The sequence below is a fragment of the Takifugu flavidus genome, chromosome 7 (genome assembly GCF_003711565.1).
Source record: "Takifugu flavidus isolate HTHZ2018 chromosome 7, ASM371156v2, whole genome shotgun sequence".
NCBI lineage: Eukaryota > Metazoa > Chordata > Actinopteri > Tetraodontiformes > Tetraodontidae > Takifugu > Takifugu flavidus.
Window position 1 is genome coordinate 8,333,499 of NC_079526.1, and position 13,760 is coordinate 8,347,258.

A 13,760-nucleotide genomic window follows, 5' to 3' on the forward strand; every position below is an offset into this window, starting at 1 on the left:
ACTATGAAAAGGGCACTGCTAACATGCTTTAAGTAAACTGACACTATTGGACATTATTCCCCTTCCTTCTGTTTTCATAAAGTGTCAACATCCCATCCATATTTAACCGTGCATAAACCCATTTATTAACTGCTCTCATTTTTATAAAACAGTAGCTGCTGTGTGGTACAGTTGTGGAAAGAAATGCCCATTCGGCTGTTTGAAAGCCTCATGCACTTATTGTAATTCACCTTCATTCTGATCTTGTGTTATGACTGTTGCCAGTTAGGTAAAGAGCAGCTGTTTGTTTTGGGCGATGGCGATCCTTCAGCAGAAGAATGTTACTCATGCTTCCTGCGCTGTGGCTTCACTTTGAAGGAATTGAAAAGCTTAAAAACTCTTAAAACCTCGTCAGGTCCAAGGAATGAACACTGCCAGGGGAATACAGTCAGACCAAACTACAGCAGCACAGGCCATTTATTTATTAGTTTTGTGACTCAGACATTCGTGACACATTGTTGTATTTTCTTTAATGATTTGACAAGATTCCCAAACAGTGTGCCCACTCTTATTACCTGGGGATCTTCTCCATGATGGAAAAACTAAAGACTTACAAAGAATAACGCCCTGTGTAACAACTAAGGAGACGGAACCCTCCGCACCCACTCGGCCGCCCTTGCACACACCTGGAGGCAATTAGGGCTACATCAAACACAGCACGTGTGCAAACGCATACACAGAATACAGAAGGCATCTTTCCTAAACTGGACAATTTCCCAATTCCCTCTCTGATTTCACACAGCGACAGGTGCAGTGGGGTCACACATGTGGGGAGCGTCACAGAACTGGGTTGTCATAGCAACAGTAACATCTGACAGTAAACAAGACATTAATAAAACTGAAAGCGATAATGTTAAAACTTTCAAACTAATAAATACATAATCATATTCAACAGATACAGTTGCCCTGTAACAGTTTCTCCAGGACTGTTCTGCCATAAAACATACTTTACATATGGCAACACAGTTAAATAAGCCAAGTTTGTGCAATATTTTATTACTCTCCTGGACTAAAGTTTATAATTATAGCATCCCCACACCAAACTTGAGATTAATTCAGTAGTTTGGCTGTAGTGTGGTTAATGGCCCTGGTTTTAAATGATTGGGGGGGGGGTGATGGAGTGGTCACCCTCACAAATGATTTACTGACAGTCAGATGTTACAAAGTCCAAAATCCTTTGATTAAGATTATCTGGTGTGCTTTAAGCCAGTCCTCATTAAACAGGGTACCACCGCACACCGGTGGCGTAATCTGCCAAGTGTGCATCGATAAACGCTGGGGTCAGCAGAGCCCTTCTCAAGCAAGTCCTGTCAAACAGCTACATCTGTCCATTCACCAGATGTGTTTCCCCCAGTCACAATCAGCACAGAAGAATAAATACAAGTGATGTTTACAGTTTTAGTCAAATGTCTGTGACAGTCTTACAATGGGTGCCGGTGTGAGACAGGACAGGACAGCAGATAGCATGAGGGTGTGTGGGAGCCCTGTCATATGACACCTCAGGAGGATGTACAAAAAAGCAGAACAAATATCCAACTATCAAACCGGTCCTTGAATGTGTATCCTCCCTCCCCTTTCATTCCTCCAATCCTGTCCAGCAGGCTGACTGAGGAGCACACATGTACACCCTCACTTCCATGTTTATCTCCACTGGGTTATATCAACACATTACTAATCAAGGATACAGGTGAACCCGGTGAACCCCTTGTGCGTGGGCAGACTGGGCACATGATTGTGTCTGTGGGTGTCAGTTGGTCTCGTAGGAGGAGAGCAGCGCAGCGTCCACGGGCTCCATGCAGGAGGGGCAGGTAAAGGATCTCATCAGCCAGTCGTCTATACAGTCCATGTGGTAGATGTGCATGCAGGGCAGGAACCGGATGGGGTCTCCGTAAACAAAGTCCATCATACAAATAACACATCTGTGCAGGGAAACACACACAGCTCACCTCAATTCCAGTTAGACACTTTGAAATATGGATGCAGCAAGACACTTTGTTTATGTGCTTCCAGAGGAGGAAGCACATTACTTTTCTACTCACTCTCTTATTTTCTTTTCTGAGCCATCTCTTCCCGGATCATACACGCCTTTGGGGAGGTGCTGGATCAGTCCGATTCGCTGGGCAATGCGGACCTGCTCCTCCTCTGTGAGCTGGGTGGCCAATCGCGCTTGACTGGGCGTTGGGTGATAGACGGGCATGTGAATCTGCTCCTGCCGCAACAGAAAGGCAGGCGGAGTTTTAAAAACAGACCAGAGACACCCAACTGCTCCGGAATTACGCCGGGCTCGCGCTGGACGCGGAAGCGCCGTGCAACGGAAGTCGCGCTCGATCCGCGGCCCTCCGGTTCAGCCCAGACGTGCGTTCCTCTGCGCCAGTCGACAATGATCTGCTCCTCAGCTGTTGTCTACTCCCTCTAGTGTATTGTGTAGTTGTAATCTGTAGATATCGAGCTGAAATGCTGAAAACTTTTAAATGTTTATCTAATCTTTATTTTTGTGTGCAGGCGCCAGCGAGTATATTGACTCGGAGACACATGGATTGGTCTGTGTGAAGCTTATTTCTTCCTACTCGCTTCAAGACACTGACCACTGTGCCGTGCACCATGTCCTGCTGGACCCTCGGCCGTTTGTGGTCACGGAGATTGTGCACATGTAGGCGAAGGCAGGTCCACCCCTGGATGGGTTGCCAGTTCATCGCAGGGCCCTATGTGAGCGTTTGTGAGTTTGGTACCTTGCTCAAGGGTTACGCGGCAGTGCTCTGGCACCTTCCCCTACTACCAGATCACCTTGCATGTTTTGGGGCACTGGGGCTCGGACCGAGGCCCCTCCGCTTCCCAGCCTAGTCCTGTTAGGTTCAGCCGCCGCATTTCTGTCGCCCTTGACCAGAGAAGTTCGAGGTGACATACCAAGCATCATGAACATTAAGCATTAGGTACATTAAGTAACATTAAGTAATGAGAGACAATATAACAAGAATAAGGAATATAACAAGGTGAAAGCAAATAAGAGACAACTTTAATATAATGGATCTAACAAGTCCCCAACAGACTCGGCTACCACCGCCCCAGAAACGGAGAGTGTTTCGCAAATACAAAACACACAAAGGCAATAAAGACACTCGTAACAGCCAGAGCACCAGGGGATGAACCTCCAAACGACGTGTGGTTTCGGGTGACTTTCTTTTTCTTGCTCATCCAACCTCCAAATGGTTGTTGTGAGTGCCATTAGTCAGTTTTCTGTGGGTGCAGTATCAACGAAACCTCTTGTGCTTCACACATACTGTAAGTACCCCGGAACAAGTGAGTGTTTTGGGTTTTTTTTAAAAATAAACGTGAAACAAACATTTACAGGTCCGAAAATAACGACTTTGGCACCAATATTCCTGCGTGGTTGTTAGTGGTGAAGGATGCACCGTGAAGCCAACTCAATACATTTGCAGGATGTAACAAAACCACTCACCCGCTCATTTGGGTTCACACGTCCACGGGTTCTTGGTTTGTTTCTGCAGCGTTTGCTCCTGTTCCTGCTTTTGTGGTGGCTAAACTACAAGACAACTGCGGGAAAAGCTCATTCTGCCCCACCAACGCCGTTCGTTTCGTACTTGTAGATTTTTATTTTGGCTTCATGATTTTTGTTGCGCATTTATTTTTATTTCTTAATTTATTATGTGGCGAGTGGTGTTTTGTATTTGCAAAACACGTTACATATTTGCAGAACCCATTCAGTTTATTTGCATTGTTTTGGCATGAATTTAACTTTTTCTCCCAGATTACTAATCCTTGAAGGGTGAATGCTAAACATAACCAACAGGCAGGTCAAGGATTAAACTAAATTCATTGTGATGACATTAAATTGGCCCCTTGTTCACAATTCTACAGATGTTGCAGGAGCGCCGAAAATAATTTAAATGGCAATTAAACAAATATGAAACTGGCAAAATTATTTGAGGAAAATAATTCAATTTTATAAGTATGTGAGGAGTAAAGAAGATCATTCCTGAGTATCTGCAACTGAGCACTAACAGCAGCTACCAGTTCTGGTGGGTAGATGGTTCTGTGTCAGGTCACCCTTCTCAAACATCAGACACCACCCTAGCCACTTCCTATGTGCTACACAGGCAACAAATGGGTAACCTCTTATCAAAAGACACAAACATATCCTTGTACTTCTATCTTTGTGAGGACAGATATAATACATTCCCCAGACACTTAAGTGTCATGTTTTTTTTTTACATAGCCAGCATCTTTTTTTTCACAAATCTGTTTAGCTTCATTCTTTTCTCTTATTGTCAATGCATATCTGAAGCAGGAATTAAGGTTTCTATACTATTGTTTGGTTTACTACGCACTGATTTTGGTTCACAGGCTATATGACTAAGAATTTTCCCCACCCCCAACTGCACTTCCTGAAATGCAGTTCCAAAACATTCAAATGTGCAGTTTCTGATAGATGACATATTGTGAATATGTCCAGCCTGCTCTGTAACGGGTGTGAGTGTGTATATGTATTTTTGTAACTTGCTACATATTGAGTATTGAAATACACATTCTACAAACAAAGTGAGGACTTTTTGAGGGAAGAGAGGACATTTTTATGTCAACTCCGTGGTTATGATGTGGTTTTAAGGTTGGACCTGGGTTTAGATGAAGGTTACGTCAGGATTAAAGTTCGGGGATTAGTCGGGATGGTTAGGGTAAGGGGCTGGGGAATGTATAATATCTCCTAACAAAGGTAAAAGTGCAAATGCGCGTGTGTGTTTGTGCTCAGCAGTGATTATAAATGACTCACGTCCACATACTGAAACTGACAACAGACCCGTTAAAAATTGTGAGTGAGATAAACAGTACCTGGTAACAAAGAGGAAATCAATTGCCTCTTGCTGTTTGATGTTGGCGTGACAGGATGTAAGCTAATATTATATATGCAGACATTGCCGTATAATCTAGCTGCACACTGAACAAGAAAGATGGGGAGTAATCTGCTGACAGCCATCTTCAGAAGGCACAGGGTAACAAGATGACTGAGGTTGTATGGGGGATACTTTTTCTTTTGTGTCATACATGCACATTTATGTTAAGTGTGCTTTAGAGTCAAATTAATGGGAATAAATAAATGACTACAAGGTTAAAATGGGTAAAATTGTTCATTAGTGAGGTTTGGACTTTTAATTTGAACATTTGAGCAAAAGGCAAGATACACCCCGAGGTTGCCGGACCATCGCAGGGTAATTATACCCTAAAAGAAAGAATGAAAAACCCACAAATCACCCCAAGAATGTGTTTGGACCATGGGAGGAATCCAACATTTCCAGCAACTTTTATAGCCAGGAAATTTTTAGCTTGGTAAAAAATAATAATATTGTAATGTGTGTGTCTCAAGGTTCTACGCCCACCTCACCTGAAAATGTATTAAAATCAGATCAACTAGGATCACTTTTATTGGCCACATGCACAGTCATAAACAGCACAATAACCAGTGAAATGTAAGATTCCCTGGACAGGCACTCTGATCATGAGGGGTATGGCACATTGCTCAAGGACACCTGAAGGGCAAAGAAATGTCCCGGCACCTCCCCTTGTACTTTCCAACCCTCTATTTGCCAGCCCAGACCCTTCCAGTGTTGCTGTTCTAAAATTAACACTAATATCAATCAGAACAGAAAAAGTGCACTGTGTGCCAGATATGAAAAATCTGGTCTCGATACATAACGATGACTAATATCCTGGTTAACTTATTACCTCACTTGCACAAATACCTCGAAATGTAATACAAACAGATAGAACAAAGAGTCCCAAGAGACTCCCATGACTTCATATCAATGAAGCTTACTGAAGCCAAAAGAGTTCTCAGGACTGTCTGATGACCCGACAACTTATTCTCAACTCTGTGTGGCACCGGTGTGATAATTCTACATTTCAGACACAAAACACCAGCTTTACCAGCATTACATCTTTTACAGTCCAGACCAGGATGCAGAGTTGTAGTCTTACACACCTCTCTGCTGCTTCCATAGAACCCTCATCCACCAACAATAACATATTTAACACTATAGAGGTAGTCTCTGTTCCACGGTTAAAAGTTCACCAAGCACAGAGCAGGGGAGCGGTCAATCACCAAAATCTTATTAAAATTAATACCAAAGCACAAATTGGAGAACCTAACATCACAATTAAGTGTGGACTGTTAAATATTAGATCTCTTTTGTGTAAATCCCTGTTAGTGCACGACCTGATAGCGGATCATCACATTGATTTATTTTGTCTTACTGAGACCTGGCTTCAGGAGGAGGAGTATGTTAGCTTAAATGAATCTACTCCTCCTACCCATCTTAATTATCATGTTCCTCGTGTCAGGAAAAACTGAGGTCATGGTGTTTGGTCCTGAACCTCTCAGGGATAGATTAGATCACATGATCACTCTAGATGGTATCTCATTAGCATCTAGTCTCTCTGTGAGGAATCTCTGAGTAACTTTTGATCAAAATCTCTGCTTCAACTCACACATTAAATTAGTCTCTAGAAGTGTCTATTTTCACCTGAGGAACATCACAAAGATCTGGAAACTACTGACGCGGCATGATGCTGAAAGGTTAATTCATGCTTGTGTTACTTCCAGGCTGGACTACTGTAATTCTTTATTATCAGGGTGTCCAAACATCTCTTTAAGAAGCCTCCAGCTGATCCAAAATGCTGCAGCCAGAGTTCTGACAGGTATTGACAAAAGAGATCACATTACTCCTGTACTGGCGTCTCTTCATTGGCTGCCCGTTAAATTTAGAATGATTTTTAAAACCCTTCTTTTGACCTACGAGGTCCTCAGAGGCCTAGCTCCATCCTACCTGGAGGAGCTAGTGACACCTTATCAGCCCAATAGACCGCTCCGCTCTCAGAATGCTGGTCTACTTGTGGTTCCCAGAGTTCCTAGGAGTAGAATGGGGGGCCGAGCATTTAGCTACCAGGCCCCCCTGCTATGGAACCAGCTCCCTGTCCAGGTACGGGAGGCTGACTCCATCGCTACTTTTAAGATCAGACTCAAAACCTACCTCTTTGAAAAAGCTTATTGTCACTAATTCTGTAGTTCCAGTTACTATCATAGATAAACAAATTATCATACTTAGGGGGTCGTCTAATCGTTAGGTCACATCTTAGCTATGCTGCTATAGGCCAAGGCTGCCGGGGTCCGGAAACATGATCACTTGACAGGCCTCTGTCACCCCCCACTAGGTCATGGTTTCCTCTCCTCGCCACCAAGTAGACCAGCGTTGTTATTTCCTGTGTAGTTTTTCTGCCCCCCCCCCCCTTCTGTATTCCTCTACAGGTATCGCCGCCTTCAGAGCTGCATGCTGACCTACTGACCTCCGACCCCGCTGACCTACTCAACTCGACTCTACCGGCAGCTTATTTTAATTAATACAATGTATTTCTATGTTCTACCTAGTCTCTCCTCTACCTGTCCTCCCCCCTCTCCTCTCTCTCTACCCAGCCTTCCATCAGCAGGAGGGTCCCCCTACATGAGCCTGGTCCTGCTCAAGGTTTCTTCCTGTTAAAGGGGAGTTTTTCCTTGCCACTGTTGCTTGTTTGGGGGTCAGGCCCTGGGATTCTGTAAAGCACCTAGAAACAATTTTGATTGTAACAGACGCTATATAAATAAAGATTGATTGATTAATGGTGACATTCTGAGCAGAATTACAGGATACTAGATTACTGGATGTATATCTGGCTTGAAATACTGTACATATATACATGATCTAATAGATTCCCCCATCAATTTAGTGTTTGCCTTGTAATGTGGCAATATCTATTGTTGTTAGATACTCTGACAGCATTACACTGTTGCTGATAACACAAATATTACTTCTCATTTCAATTTTGTACCATTATCTAGGATTTTTATGATACATTGACCTGAGAGCACCTTCAGGCGCATGTTTACAGATATATTAAGTCTACAGATAAGGCCGTGTTAGATATGCAAACCCTGAGCCAAGGCCTTATGTAAACACAACCAGTCACCATTTAAAGCACAAAGACGTTAACAGCATGGATCATCGATAATTAAGGAAATAAAAATGTCATTAAACTGAACTTTTGTCCCGGGGAAGTGTGACCTAAGCACCCGCGGTGTCATGACAGCCATCATAAAGGTGAAAGGTGGCGTATGCTGTGCTAAATTGTAGTTAAAGTGGAGCAGGTGTGATTGTAAACTCCTGTTATTTCCACATTACATGAATATAGTGTAATACAGTTGTACACAAAGGTAGATACATGGCAGATAGACAGGATTGTCAGATATAATTAAGGACGAGGATTAAGACTGATGAAAGGTGTTTCTGGTTTTATTAGTCCCCATTTAAGATGACTTTATTAATCCCGTAGTAGATTATGGACAGTCATGGACAGTCCCTCCCACCCCCTCCATAACACAGTGGACAAACTGAGAAGCAGCTTCAGCAGCAGACTCCTGCAGCCTCGCTGCTCTAAGGAACGGTACAGGAAGTCATTCCTGCCGTCTGCTATCAGACTGTATAGCTCATCCTAACCCAGCCAATAACAATAACTGTGTAATGTTCATGTATATATGCTTAGAATGCTTATAATATGTATATTATATACAGTGAGAGTAAAAAGTATTTGATCCCTTGCTGATTTTGTTGGTTTGTCCACTAATAAAGACATGATCATTCTATACTTTTAATGGTAGATGTATTCTAACATGGAGAGACAGAATATCAAAAAGAAAATCCAGAAAATAACTTTAAAGAATTTATTTTAATTTATTTGTTTTTCATTGAGGGTAATAAGTATTTGATCCCCTAGTATGCATTAGGAGTTCTGGCTTTCACAGACCAGTTAGACGCTCCCAAACAACTTGTTACCTGAATTGAAGACACCAGGTCTAACTAATCACCTGTATGTAAGACAACTGTTCACAGAATCAGACAGACAGATTCCAAACTCTCCACCATGGGTAAGACCAAAGAACTCTCTCAGGACCTCAGAGACAGGATTGTTGACCTGCATAAATCGGGAATGGGCTACAAAAACATTAGCAAATTGCTGGGTATTAAAGTAACAACTATTGGTGCAATTGTGAGAAAATTTAAGAAGTATAACATGACCATCAATAGACCTCGGTCTGGTGCTCCACAGAAGATTTCACCTCATGGGGTGGCAATGATCATGAGAACAGTGAGAAATCGGCCTGCAACCACACAGCAGGAGTTAGTGAATGACCTCCAGGCAGCTGGGACCAAAGTCACCAAGAAAACAATTGGCAACACTTTGCGCCGCAATGGATTAAAATCCTGCAGTGCCCGAAAGGTACCCCTGCTTAAGAAGGCACATGTGGAGGCTCGCCTAAAGTATGCCAATGATCACCTCAAAGATGCACTAAGTGATTGGGAGAAGGTTCTGTGGTCAGACGAGACCAAAATTGAACTATTTGGCCTAAACTCTACTCGTCATGTGTGGAGGAAGAAAAATGCTGCCTATGATCCCAGGAACACTGTGCCCACCGTCAAGCATGGAGGTGGAAACATTATGTTTTGGGGGTGTTTCTCTGCCAAGGGCACAGGGCTACTTCACCGCATCCCTGGGAAGATGCACGGAGCCATGTACCGTGCAGTGCTGAGGGACAACCTCCTCCCCTCTGCTAGGAAGCTGAAAATGGGCCGTGGCTGGGTCTTCCAACATGACAACGACCCAAAGCATACAGCAAAGGCAACAAAGGAGTGGCTCAAGAAGAACCATATTAAGGTCATGGAGTGGCCCAGCCAGTCTCCGGACCTCAATCCAATTGAAAATCTATGGAGAGAGCTGAAGGTCCGAGTTGCCAAGCGACAGCCCACCAACCTTAATGATTTAGAGAGGATCTGCAAAGAAGAGTGGGCCAAAATTCCCCCTGATATGTGTGCTAACCTTGTGGTTAACTACAACAAACGTTTGACCGCTGTGCTTGCAAACAATGGCTTTGCCACCAAATATTAAGTGATTTTGGATAGAGGGATCAAATACTTATTACCCTCAATGAAAAACAAATAAATTAAAATAAATTCTTTAAAGTTATTTTCTGGATTTTCTTTTTGATATTCTGTCTCTCCATATTAGAATACATCTACCATTAAAAGTATAGAATGATCATGTCTTTATTAGTGGACAAACCAACAAAATCAGCAAGGGATCAAATACTTTTTACTCTCACTGTATATACAGTGATCCCTCGCTATATCGCGTTTCATCTTTCACGGCTTCGCTGCTTCACGGATTTTTTTTGTGAGTCGTTCATTGCAGTTCTCAAATATAATCGAAGGTGGCATATCCGTTTATAAAAATCTTCTTGCTCAGAAAAAGAAAGAGCGCCAACAACTACCCAAAACAATGTTCTTCTCTGGGAGAAAGACTCCTGCGCCTTCAGTAGAAACAGACGCTCCAGCGGAGCGGAGTCAGGACGAAGAGGCACAGCTGGGACTGGGAAATACCCGAGTGACAATGTTTCCAACCTTGTATTACTATATTAAAATTATTGTTTTAAACAAATTTTGGGCTTTAAAACAGGTTTTGATTTTTGGTTTCATTCTATAGTTCAGTATTGCATTGTAAAATAATAAAAAAAAATGAAGCTGACTACTTCACGGATTTCACTTTTCGCGTGTTATTTTTGGAACGCAACTCCCGCGATAAACGAGGGATCACTGTATATATATGCTTACAGTCATGGCCAAAAGTTTTGAGAATGACTCAAATTTGCATATACTCCAGAATGTTATGAGGAGTGATCCACTCAACTGCAATTATTTGCATAGTCCCTATTTGCCTTGAAAATGAACTTTATCACTAAAACCACATTTCCACTGCATTTCAGCCCTGCCACAAAAGGACCAGCTAACATAATTTCAATGAAACACAGATGTCACACACATTAACACAGGTGTGGGTGTTCATGAGGACAAGGCTGGAGCTCAATCTCTCAGGATTGAGTGACTTGACACTTGTTCCTCATCTGTTAGTCATGGTTACCAGTAAGGAAACACGTACAGCCATCACTGCATTGCACAAAAAGGGCCTAACGGGGAAGTTTATTGCAGCGAGTAAGATTGCACCTCAGTCAACCGTCTATAGGATTATCAAGAACTTCAAGGAGAGAGGTTCAATTGATGCCAAACAGGCTCCAGGGCGCCCAAGAAAGTCCAGCAAGCGGCAGGACCGTCTCCTGAAGTTGTTTCAGCTACGGGATCGGGCCACCACCAGTACAGAGCTTGCTCAGAAATGGCAGCAGGCAGGTGTGAGTGCATCTGCACGCACAGTAAGGCGAAGACTTTTGGAGGAAGGCCTGGTGTCAAGAAGGGCAGCAAAGAAGCCACTTCTCTCCAGCAAAAACATCAGGGACAGACTGATATTCAGCAGAAGTTACAAGGACTGGACTGCTGAGGACTGGGGTAAAGTCATTTTCTCTGATGAATCTCCTTTCCGATTGTTTGGGGCATCTGGAAGAAGGCTTGTTCGGAGAAGACGAGGTGAGCGCTACCATCGGTCTTGTCTCATGCCAACAGTGAAGCATCCTGAGACCATTCATGTGTGGGGTTGCTTTTCGGTCAAGGGAGTGGGCTCTCTCACAATCTTGCCTAAAAACACAGCGATGAACAAAGAATGGTACCAGAACGTCCTCCGAGAGCAACTTCTCCCAACCATCCAGGGGCAATTTGGTGATAATTCAAACGGTCAATAAAAGCTTTTGATACTTCTAATTGTATGTCATTATACCATAGAAACATCTGGCAAACACCTAAAAACCCTGAAGGAACAGACTTTGTGAAAATGTAATTCTCAAAACTTTTGGCCATGACTGTATAGTAATCTTATCTGTATTTATTTATTTATTTATGTTTCTATACTTTGCATAGGTTGCTACTATAATTCAATTTCCCCACGGGAATGAATAAAGTACATCTTAATCTTAATCTTAATTATTTACTTCTCTAACACAAGCACAATATCACGAAAGACCAGCTCAAGTTCAGGTAACTTTGTTATAAATCTGATAATAACGCAATGGCTGGCAGTTCATATTTTAACGGGTGCACTTGGTGAAAGTTACCTCATAGGGGGGCGGTGGCTCCTGGTCCGGGTCAGTACCGTCTCCGTAGCTGGCCCGATCTGACTGAGATTCGTGTAGCAAAGAAATGTCATCCGAAGTCGGAGATTTCAGACAGTTTCCCATCTCACTCCTCTTCGGGTCAGACTTCTTCCTCTCTGTCTGGGTATCACCTTTCAAGAGAAATGTCACAGGCCACTTTCGCAGATACTGTCAGTGTAACGGGGCTCGTCGCTGAAGACTTTCCCACCCACAGAGGATTTCCTCTCCTTCACTATGGAAGGGCTGCTCGATTCAACAACAAAACATCCCTCACTTAGCAGTTAGCCACACAAAGAGCTAGCCTGCTAACAGCAAATACCACTCGGATTAGACCATCTACTCGGCTGTCTAAATGTAAACACCAACAACCAGTCAATATGTTCTAACAGTATGCAACTGCAAGGCTGTCAAAACGATTATTCCATTTATTCAATAGGACAAACCTAACCTTATTTTACCTGGTTGTCAGGGACTTTCCTGTTACTAGCTGCCGACTAACGACCAACGGAGGTGACGTACTCCGTAAGCACCGCCCACCCTTTCTTCTTCTTCTACTACTTCCTGTTTAATGGCCACTGGCAACGTTTGGGAGAAATACCGCCACCGACTGGTTAGGATTGCCACCCAGGATAGATAGAGCTCTGAACAAGATGCCGGTTTGAAAAAGCCAAACTATATTTTCTCACTCTCCACAGAATATCACTCACATCCAGCTGTGTTCATCATTTTCCCTCTTTGTAATTCATATTTTCTACATTGTACTCGGACATGCTCCGTGCTCTTCCTCACCACAGTAGTCACACCCACCCATGTTGTGTTTCCCTATTTTATACAATGTGTTATTTAATCCTGTATGTCCAAATCTGAGTCCTGTGAACACCACCTCCTCCATCCTGTCTCTTGCTGCACACCTCATTCCCCCACCTTCCTCTGGCTTTTATAATACCACATTCCTTTCCTTTCTTCCTCCCACTGTTTTTGCAACTTCTCCATTAATTTGTGCTTAATAATACATTTGACTTCCTTTCTGCTAAAAATAACTCTTAAATCTATACTATCGTTTTTGTAGCTCTTCTGCAATTCTGTTCGCCATTTCATTTCCCGTCACCCCAATGTGCCTTGGAACCCATATAAAAATGACTCTTGTACCCATCAGCTGAATTCTGCAGTGTCTGCTCTATTTCTAATTACTGAATCATCGTTGTGTAAACCTGCAAGAGCTGAGCTTGAATCTGAACATATAACTAACCTCATTGGTCTTAGCTCTTCCACCCACGGTATAGCCAACTATAATGCAACCATTTGTCCTCTGAAAACTGACAAATTGTCATCAATTCTCTTCCCCATCTAAACACTAAACTGTGATAGACCTACAAAATAGACAAACAGACCTACTCCTGTCTTATTTTGTGATGTGTTTGATGCGTCTGCATATATCTGGATATAACTATAATAACTATTAATATGTGCTTGAACCATTTGTGAACTGAGAACAAGGTTTCTTTATTCCCTTTTTACTATTAAGGAGATGTCCACTGTAGCATCAGGAAGTAGTCAGGGTTGAATGACTGGCAAGGGCACTGTGGGACTG

At 42.9% G+C, this 13,760-nt stretch overlaps 1 protein-coding gene across 1 annotated transcript; it reads right to left on the reverse strand.

The window, feature by feature from the left end:
* Positions 1–438: 438 nt before the first annotated feature.
* Positions 439–12,729, reverse strand: rnf11b (ring finger protein 11b). The gene is made up of 4 exons (XM_057037520.1): positions 12,628–12,729; positions 12,131–12,300; positions 2,079–2,248; positions 439–1,958 (listed from the first exon to the last, which is right to left on the reverse strand). The coding sequence occupies exons 2-4, from the start codon at positions 12,251–12,253 to the stop codon at positions 1,787–1,789; spliced, it is 465 nt and encodes a 154-aa protein (XP_056893500.1). The 5' UTR covers positions 12,254–12,300; positions 12,628–12,729; the 3' UTR covers positions 439–1,786.
* Positions 12,730–13,760: the final 1,031 nt, after the last annotated feature.